Source organism: Cajanus cajan, chromosome 4 (assembly GCF_000230855.2).
Source record: "Cajanus cajan strain Asha chromosome 4, NIPB_CcT2T_4, whole genome shotgun sequence".
Classification (NCBI taxonomy): Eukaryota; Viridiplantae; Streptophyta; class Magnoliopsida; order Fabales; family Fabaceae; genus Cajanus; species Cajanus cajan.
This window is the reverse complement of record NC_138520.1, coordinates 2,103,339-2,122,740: the sequence shown is the minus strand read 5'-3', so window position 1 is coordinate 2,122,740 and position 19,402 is coordinate 2,103,339. Positions and strand designations below refer to the sequence as shown.

General features: G+C 39.5%; 2 protein-coding genes across 2 annotated transcripts; both read left to right on the top strand.

Annotated features, from left to right (window-relative positions):
• Positions 1 to 7,695: 7,695 nt before the first annotated feature.
• LOC109792335 (uncharacterized) lies at positions 7,696 to 8,169 on the top strand. The gene has a single exon (XM_020351739.2). It carries the CDS (start codon positions 7,696 to 7,698, stop codon positions 8,167 to 8,169), a length of 474 nt encoding a protein of 157 aa, XP_020207328.2.
• A 24-nt stretch (positions 8,170 to 8,193) lies between these two features.
• On the top strand, positions 8,194 to 9,045 carry LOC109792338 (uncharacterized). The gene has a single exon (XM_020351742.1). It carries the CDS (start codon positions 8,194 to 8,196, stop codon positions 9,043 to 9,045), a length of 852 nt encoding a protein of 283 aa, XP_020207331.1.
• Positions 9,046 to 19,402: the final 10,357 nt, after the last annotated feature.

The following is a 19,402-nucleotide window of genomic DNA, read 5'->3' as shown; positions in this document are numbered from 1 at the left end:
CACATCAAGATCATTCATTCTTATCAATCAATACAATAAAAACATTCATAAATTAATATTATAAACAATGGAATTATCAATTTAATATAATTCAGCATAAACAGTAAAACCCTTAATTAAAACCTATCTCACAGGCACTTTTCTACAATTTCGTTCTCTCTCCCAGATCATCATTCTTACAAATTATTAGCATATTTATAATCCTCAACACATACCGAATCTAATGGTATAATTAATTCCTCAAACAGAAATAATTCAACTTTTCCAAAACCTAGCCTACAGGCACTTTTCTATAATTTCGTTCTCTCTCCTAGAGCATCATTTTTACAAACAAATTATATATTTATTGTCCTAAATATATACAGAATCAAATAATGCCAATAATTCTTCAAACAGAAATAATTGTAAAATTACTCATAATCCTAAGGGCTCTTCTTCTACCCAATTCCCTCATGCAACTCCACATATAAATAATCTCTTTTTCCCCCGTACCTGGACACATAGAAACTCGGGCAGAACCTCCTCTTTTTCCTTAAATAAGGATCGGAACTAAGACTGGAACAGAACCTCATCCTCTGAGTTCCCCTTGGTCTTCAGAGAGAAGAAGAGGAACGAAAGAGAGAACAGAAGAGAAGAGAGAGTGAGAATGAGAGGTGTGTAGAAATGAGAGGATTTGAGGCCTATTTATAGGATTTTTCGCCCACCTACCACTACGGCCCGTTCCAAAATCGGAACGGCCCGTTCCCAAACCAGAACGGCCCGTTCTGAAACCCAGCAGAACGGCCAGTTCTGCTTCCAGAACGGCCCGTTCTCCAAACCAGAACGGCCCGTTCTCCCTCTGGAACGGCCCGTTCTCCAAACCGGAACGGCCCGTTCTCCCTCCAGAACGGCCTGTTCTGCTTCTCAAATTTTGGGCCTTTAACTTATTCCAGAACGGCCCGTGGCCCGTTTCACTTTTGAAACGGCCCGTTCTGGGCAACGAATTGGGCCTACGGCCCATTGAAAATTGGGCTGTTACATCAATAACTTCTTGGGTGACCATGAATAACTCAAGGTACTTAAAAGAAGAGAGTGGTCCAACTTCTAATCTCTCACTATGGTTTAGAAGTCCAAGGAGAGTGATACAGTCACCCCCATTGATCGCTCCTGCGCCTCCTCAAACAAATAATTCCTTTATGGAAGAAATACAAATACAAATACCAAATCCTAACCCTAACCCTGTGTTAGTGCCCATTTTTCCGAGAACATCTCTGGTGTGGGTGAAAACGTTATCATTCCTGCGCCTTTTCCTTGGGCCAAGAATCGCCGAGCCATCGTGCAGAGCCGCAACTATCTTGTGCAAAATAATTTTTGCATTATCATAGGGAGAGTGAAGTGCAAGAAGTGTTGGCAAGAATTTGAAATGCTGCTTGATCTAGAGGAGAAAGTGTCTAAATTGCGAGAATTCGTTAAGAGAGAAAGAGAAGCCTTGCGTGATAGGGCATCACGAGCTTGGCTAAATCCGGAGTTACCAAAATGTTCGCAATCAAATGTGTATAATATGTCTTTATTATCTGTAATGTGAATAATCAGAATCTAAGTTGTTATATTCTAATATTTTTTATTACATCTTGTTCATCCTTTAAAAAATGTCATATTTACATAAGAGTACATAGTATTTAGGCTATTTCTTTTTTTAGCCTAAATAAATGAAAATGACATAGTATTTAACCTAAATAAATGAAAATGACATAGTATTTAAACTATTTCTTTTTTTAGCCTAAATAAATGAAAATGACATTTTTTAAAGGATGAACAAGATATCTTATATTTAGTTCTTGACCGAAGAATTAGATTTGTACAAAGAGTTTTATCACTTTAATTTATATTCTTAATTTATACGTTTTTATCAGATGGATTTTTTTTTAATTATACGGATATGATTCTAAATCATTATATGTGGTATTGAATTAATAAACTAGTGAAAAGTAATTGATATCTAAATGATTGAATTCTCAATATATATATATAAATTATGGAATGAAAGTAGACTTCAAATAAATAAAAATAGAAGTGAAAAAAAGGTGAATCTTGTAAGGTTATTTTTAGAATTTTATTATCCTAATAAAAATAAAAGTGACTATTGTAAATTTTAGAAGAGAGTGTGAAAGCTATTATCAAAAGACATAAGTTTGTTTTGTTGAAAGAGAAACAATGCAGCACTACATGCATATTTCTTAGACAGAAAAAGTTTTAGTCCCAAATCAAAAGATATTTGCTTATTTCTTATATAGAAAGTAAAAAAAAAAAAAAAGATATAAGACAATTTAGATACGAATCGTCTTAATGCTTAGAAAAGTATATTGTAATTGAAATACCGAGAGGATTTTAAGTTTTTGGGGGTGACTGCCCTCGGAGCTTAGACCTATTTCTATTTCTGATTATAAAGTATTATGTATAATAAAAAATAGGTTAAATTAAACTTTTCATCATTTGTGATATTTTTTAGATTTATTTTGATTATTTATTATTAAAATATTCATTTTGATTATTTATTTTTATATTTAAATTAATTTATTTTTTTAAAATAATAATAATTTTTAATTTTGTAATATTATTTTGAATCAATTTTTAATTAATTTAAGACTTGAAATTTGTAATATTATTATATTTATTTATATAAAAATTATGAAATGTAATTAATATTTGAATTTAAAATGATTATAAATATAGTGAAAATCGTGTAAAAAATATATTATTTGAACGATTAAAAAATAATTTAAAATTAGATTTTTTAAATTTTTTTATTTTCGCAATGTTTATAAAATATTTTATTTGAACTTCAATTTGTATTAAGATATAAGTAAATTTTATTAAATAAATTTTAAGTCTTAAATTAATCAAAATAAATTCAAAATAATTAAATTAATCTTAATTTAAGAAATAAATGATCAAAATATACATTTCAAAGATTTAAAAAAAAATTAAAAGTATAATTTAACTTAAAAATATCAAATGCTAACTAATTTTCAACCATTACAAATTTTCTAAACTTGAACTAAATCGGTGCATATTTTCCTCATGAGAGAAGCAACACACATAAATATGGAAACTAAGTTCCAACTAAAATGAACAAGTTTTCTATGCTTGAACTAAATCAGTGCATATCTTTTTCATGACATAAACAACACGAACATAAATAGGCACCACCCTATGAATTACGAAATGATTATAATAAAAAAAAAAAAAATATGGTGGTGCTGCATTGTTTCTTTTTTTTTTTTTTTTTTTTACTTTTACTTTCTATATAAGAAATAAGCAAATATTTTTTGATTTGGGACTAAAACTTTTTCTGTCTAAGAAATATGCATGTAGTGCTGCATTGTTTCTCTTTCAACAAAACAAACTTATGTCTTTTGATAATAGCTTTCACACTCTCTTCTAAAATTTACAATAGTCACTTTTATTTTTATTAGGATAATAAAATTCTAAAAATAACCTTACAAGATTCACCTTTTTTTCACTTCTATTTTTATTTATTTGAAGTCTACTTTCATTCCATAATTTATATATATATATATATATATATATATATTTTGAGAATTCAATCATTTAGAGATCAATTACTTTTCACTAGTTTATTAATTCAATACCACATATAATGATTTAGAATCATATCCGTATAATTCAAAAAAAATCCATCTGATAAAACGTATAAATTAAGAATATAAATTAAAGTGATAAAACTCTTTATACAAATCTAATTCTTCGGTCAAGAACTAAATATAAGATATCTTGTTCATCCTTTAAAAAATGTCATTTTCATTTATTTAGGCTAAAAAAAGAAATAGTTTAAATACTATGTCATTTTCATTTATTTAGGCTAAATACTATGTCATTTTTATTTATTTAGGCTAAAAAAAGAAATAGCCTAAATACTATGTACTCTTATGTAAATATGACATTTTTTAAAGGATGAACAAGATGTAATAAAAAAATATTGGAATATAACAACTTAGATTCTGATTATTCACATTACAGATAATAAAGACATATTATACACATTTGATTGCGAACATTTTGGTAACTCCGGATTTAGCCAAGCTCGTGATGCCCTATCACGCAAGGCTTCTCTTTTTCTCTCAACGAATTCTCGCAATTTAGACACTTTCTCCTCTAGATCAAGCAGCATTTCAAATTCTTGCCAACACTTCTTGCACTTCACTCTCCCTATGATAATGCAAAAATTATTTTGCACAAGATAGTTGCGGCTCTGCACGATGGCTCGGCGATTCTTGGCCCAAGGAAAAGGCGCAGGAATGATAACGTTTTCACCCACACCAGAGATGTTCTCGGAAATGGGCACTAACACAGGGTTAGGGTTAGGATTTGGTATTTGTATTGTATTTCTTCCATAAAAGAAGTATTTGTTTGAGGAGGCGCAGGAGCGATCAATGGGGGTGACTGTATCACTCTCCTTGGACTTCTAAACCATAGTGAGAGATTAGAAGTTGGACCACTCTCTTCTTTTAAGTACCTTGAGTTCTTCATGGTCACCCAAGAAGTTATTGATGGGAAAATAATGCGAAGAAGAAAAAGAAAGTAAAATGCTGTGATTGGTTGAAAGTGAAAACAAAGAGTCTTCTTCGTATATAAAGGGTAATAGGAGATGCATTTCTTATATCTATTTGAAGACAAATCAAGAGAATAAACAAGAAGATACGACTCAATCTTTATATTTTCATTCTTTAAATTCTTTAATTTCAAAAAGTTTTATAAATAAAGTAATTAATAACTTTGAATTGTTTATGCACAGAACTTCGTATATGTATTGGAATATTGGTCTTATTTTTCTTCATTTAGTCTTATTTAATTTTTGCATGTGTTAACTTTGCTGACAATATATTTGAGAATTGTAAGCACGTTTAAACTTGAAAGAATTAAAATGTATTGAATCAAATTATCGAACAGAATTGAAAATTAAAACTAGTAAGTTCATTAATCAAATTATTTTTAAATATTAAATTAATTACAATTAGTAACTTTTAAATGCCCATGAAAAGTACTAGTGTAAGGTGATCCACATACGTTTCATTGGGAGTGTAAGTTTTATTGTGCTTAATTAATAACAGAGTATTTGAGTTGAAAACTTGTCTTGCGTTTGAATATTCGAGTAAAAAATATTTTAATTAGTATATTGCATAAATATAAAAGTTTGTGTTGTATTTTAATACTATTATAATAATTAGTAATATTTTAGTTTGTGTATTATAAAAATAAATTTTTATTTTACACATAATTAAAATTATAATAAATAAATATTTTTTTATAAATAAATTATACTATGACTAAAATTTATAATAAATAATTTTCTTTGAATATATAAGTTGTATTTTAAATTCACAAAATTTAGACACACGTTAATATGACATAATTAATACTTAATTTTATGTTCCGAACTATTATTATTCTCATTTGAATATCATTTTCCTATAATGAAGGGGTTGACCTCACTCTTCTATTGCAAGTGTGTCTTGATTTTTTTATATCAAATAAATGATTTATTATTGATGAACTGAGTATTGAAATAATATATATAACATTTTGATATTTATTTCAATATTTTTTCAAAAAATATATCAATAGTTAAAATTTTGTATACAATATAAACGATTTATTATATTTTAAAGATAATTTATTGTGTCAAAACTATTTATTTATTGCAAATTTTAATTATAGTATAGTATTGGACCGTCCAGGTCGGGATCCGGTGATGGAACTAGGTGAGGAGAATGATAATCCTTCACTTGATTCCATGCAAGGACCGAATGCAACTTGAGGTTAATCCCTTGGATGAATCTTGAATCTCCATTGAAGAAGCTTCAAAGGAGGTGAAGTCTATGGAGGAGGTTCGGTTACTTCTCTTGGATGGAGAAAGTTGATGAACCAAAGCAAGGTTGAAGGAACCTTGATGAAAACCTAGGAGGAGTTGGTTCTCACGGATTTTGGTGACTCTTGATTGAGAGAAAATTCAGAAGTTGATTTCTCATATATGTCAAAAGTGAGTACAAGTGTAGGAAAATCAAATATATAGGGAATAGTAGCTTGTAGGAGAAGTTATCCCTAACCATGGTTCATTAAGAACCATGGTAGGATTAACTTAAACTCCTACGGTTTAGCTAGCTTCTAGGAGAAGCTAAACCTTGACCATGGTTCTTTTAGGAACCAAGGTAAGGTTAAGCTAACCTTGCTTGAGTTTAGAAGCTTGCAAGACAAGCTTCAAACTCAAGCAAGAATGCTTGAAAAATTCGGCCAAGGAGAAGGAAGTAAGCTAGGCGGCCCATGGTTCAAATTGCTCCTTGATTTAATTTGAAATTCTTTGATTTGGTTTAGTTAGGTTCATCATATGATGATGAAACCTAGCTAAATCAAATCTATGAAAAATTAGGAGCAAAATGAGTCCAATATGTAAAATTTTGCCTAGGCCCAACTCTGGCCCAATTTCTAAGCACACTCCCTAACTTTGCTAAATGTCACCCCCTTTTTCCTACTGAAAAAATAAAGAATGAGTGTGTCAACTAGGGAGGTTAAATGGAGTTAAACTCTCCAAGTAACCTACCTCAAAATCAATATACAAACACTAGAAAAAGCTAGTAAAGTGCCTCACAAATACAAAGGCAAAAATAACCTATACACAAGACTATGTATAAACTGTACAATATAAACAAGTAGAACTAAGGCCTTCTCTTCATGATAGAGCATTCCAAGTGAAGATTATCTTGGGCCTGACAAGCCCATTAGTCTTCTCTAGATCCAGCTCTTCCTGTATCCTCCTAGCCATAGCTCTGGTCACTGGGCCCTTGGCCCATGGTCTATCATCCGGCCTGACCTCTCTACCTGTGACAGGCCGAGTATGACCTCGACCGACCTCATAAAGGGCTACTCGGTCCTTAACTAACTTGGCCCGTTGACATAGGGGTGGTCGTCCCAATACCGATCGCTCTGATCAGAGGAGGCACTCTCGGTCATCACGCGACCAGGCCCCCTCAGGCTGGTTCTGGTTGGTCGTGTTCCGATACGAAGTCTCCAGGATGCTCCCCGAATAAAAGCAGTTAAGGAAGTCCCTACGTTCTCGGAGCCCATGAGGCCCATGGAAAACAAACTATAAAACCTAAAACCCTAAGGCTAAGAAGGCAGATTACACTTTTGAATGCTCTGGCTTTGAGGCTTGACCTAGGAAAAAACCCTAGTGCTCCCCTTGGCTGGAACATTTTGGCGCCCACCGTGGGGCTACGGTGAAACTTTTCCTACGCCCCAAGAAATACCAGAAACCTACACTTTACCATGGCGAGAGGCGAAAATAACAACAACAACTCACAACCCCCTACCATGGAGGAGATGATGGCCATGATCAATGGCTTAAGGGAGGAGAATGCGCAATCCAGGGAGAGAGAGGAGGCCATCCAACGTGAAAACAAAGAGATCAGGAGGCGCGCAGACGAGATGCAGGCCAGAATAGCGACCAGCACCAGGACAGTGGAGGAGGACGCCATGATGGAAGTCCCCAGGGATTTCTGACCCTTCTCGGAAGCCATAGAAGCCGAGATCATCCCCAGGGATCATAGGATTCCCCAAGTCGACTCCTTTGATGGAACGCAGGACCCCAGCCAGCACTTGACGGATTTCCGAGCTCAGATGTTGATTTGCGGAGGGAGCATGGAAGTCCGTTGCAAGCTATTCATGGGCACGCTCAAAAAGGCAGCGCTTGATTGGTTTAGTGGTCTCCCCGACCGATCAATCACCGACTTCGATGTTTTCAGTCGGCTTTTCATGGCACAATTCGCTGCTAACAAGAAGAAACCGTCGATCACGTCGGACCTATTCGACCTCAAACAGCAGCGTAAGGAGTCCCTGAAGGATTTCCTACAAAGGTTCAACGAGGTCACCTTGAGGATAACGTCTTTGGATGAAAGGATGGCCGTCATCGCATTCCAGAAAGGCCTGAGGTCTGGAGCTTTCGACATCGCGCTGGAAAGGGCCAATTGCCAGACGATGTCGGAGGTGAGAGCCTTCGTGCTGAGCCACATTAAGACGGAGGAAGGGCAGATCAGCAAGAGAGCAGCGGAGAGCCGAGAAACAAGGGGCAGCAATAAGGAGGGCAACAAGCATCTCCGACCGCGGTCGGATTAGAATAAGCGACGCGACCGTTACAACATGAAGGAGAGCAACTACCGACAGGCCGATCATGCTGGTCGGCCGAGGGGCGAGTGGACACGCAACAAGGAAGAAGAGAAGTTCACTCCACTCAACGTTCCCAGGCGGCACATACTGCATGACGTTAACAGTGCGTCACTTTTCGAGTTCCTAGCGGCGACTGACCGCCAGTTGGGACCCTACAAAACTGACTGGTGTGAATTCCATCGTACCCATGAACACACTACGGAGAATTTCTTCGTTCTCGGTAGGCAGATTGAGCGCCTTATCAAGGAGGGTCATTTGAAAAAATTCATTGCAGGGAAGCAGGATGAGGGCTCGTCTGATAGGCGACGCAGACGTGAAGGAGAAGACACGAGAAGAGGAAGGCGTGAAGGGAGGTCTTCCCCGAGAGATCTTCCAGAAAAAAGTACAGAGACTCACCAGCAAGCTGTCCATGGAGACTTCAACACCATAGCGGGGGGATTTGCTGGAGGAGGTCCGACATCAGCAGCTCGAAAAAGATACTCTCGGTCAGTGCTGTCGGACTCAGATTGGGCGCGACCTACTCGGCCAACCATCACATTCTCGGACGCCGACTTTGAGGGTGTGTCTCCCCATGAGGACGATCCTATAGTCGTTTCGGCGATAGTCATGGGTTACAATGTGAAACGAGTGTTGGTGGATCAAGGTAGCTCGACAGACATCATGTTCTGGGAAGCCTTCGTCGGGATGAAAATTCTGACCGATCGCCTTATGCCATATGTAGGTACATTAGTTGGTTTTGCAGGTGATCAGGTAACGGCCAGGGGGTACACCGACTTGGAGACAACCTTTGGCAAAGGAGACAACATGAAGACTATCACCGTCTGATACCTGGTGGTGAACGCCCAGTCGTCCTACAGCATATTAGTAGACCGACCCATGCTGAATAAGTTGGGAGCAGTTGTCTCCACACCTCACTTGAAGCCGAAGTATCCTTTGCCTAGCGGAAAGGTCGGGGTCCTATGTGTAGATCAAGAAGTCGCGAGGAAATGCTATGAGGACAGTTTGAGGGCGAGGAGGCACCTGTATGTGACATAGATTGATCGGGGTGTTCAATCAATCGAGTTAGATCCGAGGATGATTCACTTCGATTCCCGACCAGCCCCGGCGGAGGATGTGAAGGAAGTTAGATTGGACGAAGGCAAAACGGTCAAGATTGGTGTATCTCTGGCTAAAGAAGACGAGGAAGGGTTGCTGACTGTGTTGAAGAGCAACGTATCGGCTTTTGCATGGAGTGCCGGCAACATGCCAGGTATTGACCCTGACTTCCTGCATCACCGTCTCATGGTCGACCCCAATGCGAAGCCGGTGATTCAAAAACGACGAAAGTTTGGGGAGGATAAGAGGAAAGCCATAGCTGAGGAGACGAAGAAGTTGTTGGTAGCTGGTCACATTCGGGAAATCCAATACCCGACGTGGCTAGCGAACGTCATAATGGTACGAAAGAGCAATGGAAACTGGAGGATGTGCACGGACTTCACCAATTTAAACAAAGCTTGTCCAAAAGATTCATACCCGCTGCCCAACATAGATTGTCTAGTCAACAACGCATCGGGGTATGAATTATTGAGCTTCATGGATGCGTACTCGGGGTACAATCAGGTCAGGATGCACCCTGCCGATGAAGATAATACAGCGTTCATAGCCGACCAAGCCACCTACTGTTACAAGGTGATGCCTTTCGGTTTGAAGAACGCGGGGGCGACGTACCAGAGACTTATTGACAAGGTGCTGGCCAATCAGCTAGGAAGGAATGTGGAGGCATATGTGGACGACATGGTTGTCAAGTCGCCTAGCGTGTCTCGGCATTTTTCTGACTTGCAAGAGTCGTTCGACACCCTAGCACGCTACCAGCTCAAGTTGAACCCCGCAAAATGCTCTTTCGGCGTCCAAGCAGGAAAGTTCCTCGGGTTCCTATTGACTCATCGTCGTATTGAGGCAAATCCCGATAAGTGCTCCGCGATAATCAATATGAGAAGTCCCGCGACGATAAAAGAAGTCCAGCAGTTGATAGGGAAGATGGCCTCCCTCTCTCGGTTCCTCTCAAAGGCAGCCGACAAGTCGTTGCCCTTGTTCCAATGCTTGAGGAAGAACGATCGGTTTGCATGGACAGATGAATGTGAAAAAGCATTTGGCGAACTCAAGCAGGCTCTCACCTCACCACCAATCCTCACCAAACCACAAACCGATCTCCCTTTGCTGGTATATTTGTCGGCATCCGATAGCACCGTCAGTGCGGTCTTAGTGCAAGAAAGAGGTAACTCCCAACTGCCTATTTATTTTGTTAGCAGAGTGTTGCAAGGAGCGGAGGTTCGTTATCAAAAGATCGAGAAGTTGGCACTTACCATAGTGATAACCGCACGGAAGCTCAGAAACTATTTTCAGAGCTACGAAATGGTAATCCGAACAGATCACCCTATCAGACAGGTGTTGCAAAAGCCCGACCTTGCTGGCAGAATGATGAAGTGGTCGATCGAGTTGTCTGAGTTTGCAATCAGGTACGAACCAAGAGGAGCCATTAAAGCTCAAGTGTTGGCCGATTTCTTGGTAGAACTGACCCCACCGGCTGAGACTCTTTCGGAGAAAGTGAGTGGATCTTATCAGTCGACGGAGCTTCGAACTTAGGTGGTAGTGGAGCAGGGATCGTCCTTGAGGGCCCAGGAGGTATACTTTTGGAACAGTCGCTGCGATTTGAGTTTCGGGCTAGCAACAATCAGGCAGAGTACGAAGCGCTATTGGCAGGGATAGCCTTGGCAAAAGAAATGGGTACAACAAGCCTGTCGGCCAGGAGCGATTCACAACTTGTGACGGGGCAGGTAGCGGGAACTTTCCAAGCGAAGGATCCCCAATTAGCTCGGTATCTGGAAAAGGTTAAAGTCATGTCGGCTGGCTTTACCAAGTTTTCGCTGAATCATGTCCCTAAGGAGCAAAATTCACGAGCCGATCTGTTGTCCAAGCTAGCAAGTACAAAGAAGCCAGGGGCTACTCGGTCGGTCATCCAAGAGACGTTAACACAGCTGAGTATAAACGAAGCGCAAGGGAATGTCCTGTTCATCCAGGAAGAGCTTGATTCGTGGATGGGACCGTACATCGCATATCTGACTCGGGGGGAATTACCGGAAGACAAAAGGGAGGCATCGTTGGTGCAAAGGGAGTCGGTCAGGTTCGTAGTCATCAATGAAAGGCTGTACTGAAGGGGTTTTAGCTCTCCTCTCTTAAGTTGTTTGACCATGTTGCAAGCATAGAGAGTGATGGATGAAGTACATAGCGGAATGTGTGGAAGTCATATCGGAGGCCGAGCTCTGGTGTACAAAGTTGCCCGAGCAGGGTAGTTTTGGCCATCTTTGAGGAACGACTGCGTCAATTGGGTCCAAAAGTGTGATGGATGCCAAAGACACGCAACGTTGCACCATTCGCCAGCTGAGCGTCTTCATTCAATTTTGTCTCCCTGGCCCTTCCACAAGTGGGGCATTGACATTCTCGGCCCGTTTCCGATAGCCGTAAGACAATTGAAATTCTTGATAGTAGTTGTAGACTATTTCAGCAAGTGGATTGAGGCGGAGCCAGTTGCAACCATTTCAGCAGAGAAGGTTAGGGCGTTTTTGTGGAAGAATGTTGTGTGCAGATATGGTGTTCTGCAAGTGCTTGTTTCTGATAATGGGACCCAGTTTGCGAGTACAAGAGTCCTCGATTTCTGTCAAGGGATCGGCATCTGAATGACATTCACCTTCGTCGAGCACCCCCAATCTAACGGCCAGGCGGAGTCGGCTAACAAAGTCATACTCTCAAGACTGAAAAAGCGCGTCCAAGATTCAGGCGCTTCATGGGTGGAGGAGCTTTCCCGAGTGCTATGGTCATACCACACGACTGTTCATTCGTCGACCCAGGACACTCCGTTCAATCTGGTATACAGCACAGATGCCATGATCCCAATTGAAATTGCAGAGCCGTCAGTACATACCATAGCTTTTTCTGAGGGGGAATCCGACCAGGGAAGACGAGTGGATCTGGACTTGATCTCAAAAACAAGAGAGAGAGCAAGGATAAGTCAAGTAACAGCCTAGAGAAGAGCGGCCTTCAAGTACAATACGAAAGTCATCCCAAGAGATTTCGTTGTAGGAGACGTTGTGTTGAAACGCGCTCAACTAACTCAGATGAGAAACAAATTGTCACCTAAGTGGGTCGTCCCTTATAAAATTGATGATGTGGTCGGCAAATGAGCTTACCGACTGAGGACCTTGGATGGAGGGAGGATATCGAGAACTTGGAACGCGGCCAATTTACGTTTCTATTACAGTTAGTTTATTCATTTGTAGAAGGTGCACTCTTTTCCTAACTCAGTATTTTTTCCCCGTAAAAAATAAGAGGGGTTTTGGCTGAGAAGGATTTTAACGAGGCACCGCAATCCAATAATTTGTTTAATCAATGAATACTCTTATCCCTCATATCATTTTTTGACATTTTTTATACAGAAGAGAAACAAACTCGTGATTGATCGGTAAAAATCCGACTGGGCGAGTATAAATAACTCGAAGACAAACTCGTGATTGATCGGTAAAAATCCGACTAGGCGAGTATAAATAACTCGAAGACACAAACTCGTGATTGATCGGTAAAAATCTGACTGGGCGAGTATAAATAACTCGAAGACACAAACTCGTGATTGATCGGTAAAAATCCGACTGGGCGAGTATAAATAACTCGAAGACAAACTCGTGATTGATCGGTTCCATTCCGACTGGGCGAGTATAAATAACTCGAAGACAAACTCGTGATTGATCGGTAAAAATCCGACTGGGCGAGTATAAATAACTCGAAGACAAACTCGTGATTGATCGGTTCCATTCCAACTGGGCGAGTATTAATAACTCGAAGAACAAACTCGTGATTGATTGGTAAAAATCCGACTGGGCGAGTATAAATAACTCGAAGACAAACTCGTGATTGATCGGTAAAAATCTGACTAAGCGAGTATAAATAACTCGAAGACACAAACTCGTGATTGATCGGTAAAAATTCGACTGGGCGAGTATAAATAACTCGAAGACAAACTCGTGATTGATCGGTTCCATTCCGACTGGGCGAGTATAAATAACTCGAAGAACAAACTCGTGATTGATCGGTAAAAATTCGACTGGGCGAGTATAAATAACTCGAAGACAAACTCGTGATTGATCGGTAAAAATCCGACTAGGTGAGTATAAATAACTCGAAGACACAAACTCGTGATTATCGGTAAAAAATCCGACTTGGCGAGTATAATAACTCATTAGACGTTGTAACTTAAACATTTTCCTCACCAAAAAGAGTCGGAATGGGGGTGATCATCCCACATGATGTTGAATTTTTTAACTTGGATTATTTCTCAATGGTAGCGCAGGTCGGCGTATGGACGACCTTTTGCACTTCAAGTCCAAAACTTGGATTATTTCTCAATGGTAGCGCAGATCGGCGTTTGGACGACCTTTTGCATTTCAAGTCCAAAACTCGGATTATTGTCTCATTAGTTACTTTCATCGGCATTTGGGCGATAATATCGCGTAAGGCTGTGGTTTTCAACAGCATATTCTTTAATCTCCAAAAAGAGGTCGGATTTTCGACGATTCCTTTATGGAAGTGAGGTTTCAAATAGGTTTAATTTTAATCCTCGTGTGATGTCGGATTTTAGATGATCACACAGTTCAACACCAAGTCTTATCAGAATCATTTGTCTCATGGTTGAACTCGGCATTTGGACGGCTTCTGTGGTTTAAAAACCCCGATTTTTAACTTAGAATGTTTTTGGCAATCGAAATTTTGGCGATCAACTTTGGTTTAAAAACTTGAAGTTTTAAACTTAGAATATTTTTGGTTTCGTTGACATCGGCATTAAGGCGATTGCTTGTTATTTCAAAAACTTGAACGTTTAAAACTTGGAATTATCTTTTAGTTCTATCAATCGGCATTTCGACGAGTGAATGTCTTCATATAAACTTAAACGTTTATCTTAGTTCATCGTTTTGGAAAACCAAGTTTTAACTTGGAAAAATCTCACTTTATTCTAATCGGAATTTGACCGATTCATTTTGGAAAACCAAGTTTTAACTTGGAAAAATCTCACTTTATTCTAATCGGAATTTGACTGATTCATTTTGCAAAACCAAGTTTTAACTTGGAAAAAATCTCATTTATTCTTGTCGGAATTTGGCCGATTTGTTTTGCAAAATCAAGTTTTAACTTAGAAAAAAATCTCACTTTATTCTAGTCGGAATTTGGCCGATTTGTTTTGTAAAACCAAGTTTTAACTTGGAAAAAATCTCATTTATTCTTGTCGGAATTTGGCCGATTTGTTTTGCAAAATCAAGTTTTAACTTAGAAAAAATCTCACTTTTATACTAGCCAGAATTTGGACAACAACAACAAGCCAAGATAAAGACCAGAAAAACATACTTCATGAACATCACAAAATAGTACGAACAAAGTTTACAACGAAAATACAAACAACAATTAAAAACACATAAAGGAAGGCATAGTTCCTAAAAACAAATTCAGTCATCTTCGGGGGGATCCACGAGCTCGCCATCTATGATTTCTTTGAAATAGCCGACTCTGCCAAGATCAATATCGCCGTGGAGAAACTTCACTTGGGAAGTGGCAGCGTCAAAACCTTGCGTAAACTTCTTCAGCGAATCCATCTTGACAACATGGAGATCGGATTGCAACTTCTCAATCTCTGCCTTCATCGTTGCCACGTCACTCTCAAAGACTTGAGCGGCATCAACATTTTTGTCTCGCGCTAGGCGAGCTTCTTCAAGATCCCTCTCCATCACCGACTTCTCGGTCGCCCAGGCTTTCCGTTCGTCCTCAAACGCACGTCGGCCCTCTAGCAACTTATCCCGCTCGTTGGCGATCCACTTCATATCAGCCTTACCTTTACTCACACTCTCTTCAAGGGTGCTGATCTTCTTCCCTTGCAACTTGATTTCCCTGGCCATACCACGAATTTTGTCCTCGTTAATGAGGGACAAGGCCGAGAGGCGATTTGTTAAAGACTCCACACCTTTGGCAATAGAAAAAGCACTCATCTTCTCCAAGTCGCCCTTGTCCCCTTCCAGCAGGTCGGTCTGCCGGATGTGGGAGGACTGGTTGAATTTCTCATCCCAAAAAGATGGGACTCTCCCCTGCTCATTCCCATGATCCACGGGCTCCCAATTCTCGCCTATGCACATGCTAATGGTTCGTTCCGCCGATTGAACCTCTAGTTCCTTCTCGGCATCATCTCCCCCGATCTCGGTTTCCAAGTTCACGAGGGTAACAGGTGCCTCGACTTCTCGACGGCGCTTAAGGGGGGGTCTCGCCGACCACGCCCTTCGAGATCGAGACGCCAGTATCTCTCGCCTTTTCACCGACCACAACAGTTCTGACCTCTTTAGAGGCCTCTTGCAATTTCCAAAGTTTCCTCAGTTCCCGATTGCTCATGCTGGCCATATTCGCTGCATCAAAATACACATTAAAAAATGAATATAAACAGTGTGAATTAGACAATTTATAAGGTGATCGGCGAGGGACCGAATACCTATATAGACTCTCAGTTCATTAGGCCTATTTTCTAAGTCGAAGAGTTTGATAGTGTTGAAAATAGTTTTGAGATCCTCGAGTTTTTTAATCTCCTCTTGATCTATCACGGAAAATTTCTCGGCTGGGAGTCCACCATAGCTCACTGTTTGTTGACTCCAATATAAGGGGTATCCTTCAAGTACGCTCTCATTACCCGGGGTACAACGCACTCGAAAATAAGACTTTTTAAAGTCCTTATAGGACGATTGAAATAACGTTAGGATTCCCCGACCAGCAACCCCATGGACCGAGACCCAACTACTGCGTTTGCTTACACGACTCTCAAAGAAGTAAAAGAATTTCTCAGAGGTCGGAATCAGGCCTAGACCTTTACACAAAACCTCAAACCCACGCACTAAGGCCCAACTATTTGGGTGAAGCTGAGTAGGGGCCACATTCAACGATTGAAGTACCCCTTTCTCGCAATTGGACAAGGGCCACCTCACTTTCAGTTTGGAAATTAAAGTAGCGTAGCAAAAGGTGAAACACTCGCTAGGACCCCCCCTAATACACACAGGCTCATGGTCAACGCAAGGCTCACAAACGATAACATTATCTTCACCACAAACTACATGTTCCCTACAAAAAATATCCTTGGCGGCCCAAGAACTTATGGAAGACTCACAGCGGAGCACATCGTCCCTAGCCCACTTATAGGTTTCTCCATAATTTACTAACGTCATTTTAGCAAATATCTCTAACTTAAGGGGGAAGCAAAATTTCTCTATAAACAGAAAGGGCCAAATGGTTCAGATGGGCGTACCTAAAGCCAATAACAACCTTTCCCCACTCAACAAACGCTACTGGAACGCCGTAGACCGCCGCGAACCGCCGGAGTAGACATACGGACAAAGACGCACCACTGAGACAAGACGCCAAAAGAGAGAAATGGGAGGGAAAAAGCAAACGTCTTACACCCCCGGAATGCCTATATTTATAGGCAACAAGAAGTGTATATGAGAAGCCACACCAAAACGCTGCGTCTCGAGAGAGAGGGTACATTAAAACCCAAGCGGCGCGCGCGTGGAACGTTACACCCTCTGACATTAAAAGGACCCTGGGATTAACCCCCTCCATACGTTTATGACACGTGGAGGAGGAGTCATTTAATGCCCCGCCATGGCGGCGTTGTAATAAATGCCTCCCCCACTTTTTCAAGAAGGGGAAAAGACAACGTACTAGGGGGACCCAAACGAAGGATTGCTAGGGTTCAAAGCTCCCCCTCCGAAACGATCAATCAAATGTACCCTCCCAGTCCAAGCGAGCTCGGTAGGAATCCGTCCAGGTAGGAATATGTCTGACACGTGTCTCGGTCGTTTCCCGAGATACCTCAAAGGAGCAGGCATTTTAGCCCTTTTGCCTTATAGGCTCAGGGCTGAAGGGCATGTCGACCGTCCAGGTAGGAATATGTCTGACACGTGTCTCGGTCGTTTCCCGAGATACCTCAAAGGAGCAGGCATTTTAGCCCTTTTGCCTTATAGGCTCAGGGTTGAAGGGCATGTGGACCGTCCAGGTCGGAATATGTCCGACACATGTCTCGGTCGTTTCCCGAGATACCTCAAAGGAGCAGGCATTTTAGCCCTTTTGCCTTATAGGCTCAGGGCTGAAGGGCATGTGGACCGTCCAGGTCGGGATCTGACCTGACCTCTCTACCTGTGACAGGCTGAGTATGACCTCGACCGACCTCATAAAGGGCTACTCGGTCCTTAACTGACTTGGCCTGTTGACATAGGGGCGGTCGTCCCAATACCGATCGCTCTGATCAGAGGAGGCACTCTCGGTCATCACGCGACCAGGCCCCCTCAGGCTGGTTCTGGTCGGTCGTATTCCGATACAAAGTCTCCAGGACGCTCCCCGAATAAAAGCAGTTAAGGAAGTCCCTACGTTCTCGGAGCCCATGAGGCCCATGGACAACAAACTATAAAACCTAAAACCCTAAGGCTAAGAAGGCAGATTACACTTTTGAATGCTCTGGCTTTGAGGCTTGACCTAGGAAAAAATCCTAGTGCTCCCCTTGGCCGGAACAATTATATAGTAAAAAAATATTTATTATTACAGTTTTAGTTATATAAAAAAAATAATTATTATGTGCTTTGGGTAGACTAAAATGTCCATATATATTATTTATTGTGTGAAAATATTTTTAATAAAATTATTTTTTTAGCACTTTGAGTTTAAAATTTCTCTTTTAGTACTAACATATGATTAGGGTTAGGCACTACAAAAAAATATGGCATTTAGCGACCACTAAAATTGGTCGCTAAATTGGTAAAGACGGTCGCTATTTACCTTAGCGACCAAATTTAAGTATAGCAAAAACCCTCATAAAGGTATATAGCGACGCAAATATCATTGGTCGTTGTTTAGCGACCGAAAATTCCAGTCGCAAAATAGTTGCAATGATTTTGGTCACTGTTGTGTATGAGGACTAAATTGGTGATCGAATAATACATTGTTAAATCGGTTGCTAAGTATGTTTTTATTTTTAAATAAAATAAAAAATGATTTTTTAGTTTACGCTAAATTGGTCGCTAAATCAGTCACTCATCCTTATATTACTCAAAGTTAAGCACACTTAATTGTGGAGTTCTGATGAGATAAACTACTGAAAAGCAGATGCATGTTGTTAGTATAGGTAGTACAAATTAATTCATTTAAGTCATTCTTAACTATACATTCTCATACTTATACTATATTTAGATCCCTCTCATTTCGGTGTGTCCAGACCGTTATAAATATATAATAATATATATAATAATTATATTACTAATAATAATTATTATTATATTATATTTAATTCATCTTTATTTATATATATACTTACTTTTATAATTAACAATCTACTTATTTCTATTTAAAATTAATATTATGATATAGTTTAAATTATATATTATAAATTTAAAAGTTTAAATAATAATTTATATATTTTAAAATGAGAAAGATTTTCCCTTCATGTTTTGCCAGCCTTATCACTAATCAACCTTGATTCACCACTATCGTCATACACAGATTTGCAACGTGTACTATTTGAAGAGGAGCAAAATGCATATAATCAAGCCATCTCACAAAATATGAGGTGATAATTTGATAGACTATATGCTCAATCTTAATACTTAAATGAAGATTTTATGAAAGATTTTTTTTTTTGGGTGGGGGGTATTGAGATGGGAGCATTTTATTCGCATTAATTATATATCATTATTTTTTTACTGTCTTTAATTTCCTATGTGCCATTCATTTGTACTTCGCAGAGATGGGAAAGTGCATCCACTGACTTTCATACACCATACTTCCACTTATCAGGCTTCCTTGTGCAAGTTGATTGAATATTGGTCAGAGCAAAATGTCCATTTTTCTATTCCTCTCTTTCGGCTTTATTACTACTTCTCCAATAATCATTTACTACTTTCTGACTTTACAGTTTAAGTCCTAACGTTTCAGTCTATATACATGGAGAGCTTCATGGCAATTGGGAAAGGATGCGTAAATTTTGTGTTATTTTCCTTGTGGATCCATATAATTAGGATTTATTTTGAAAGTGAGTTTTTTTATTATAGCATATAAATATGCCATGAGATTTATTTTATTG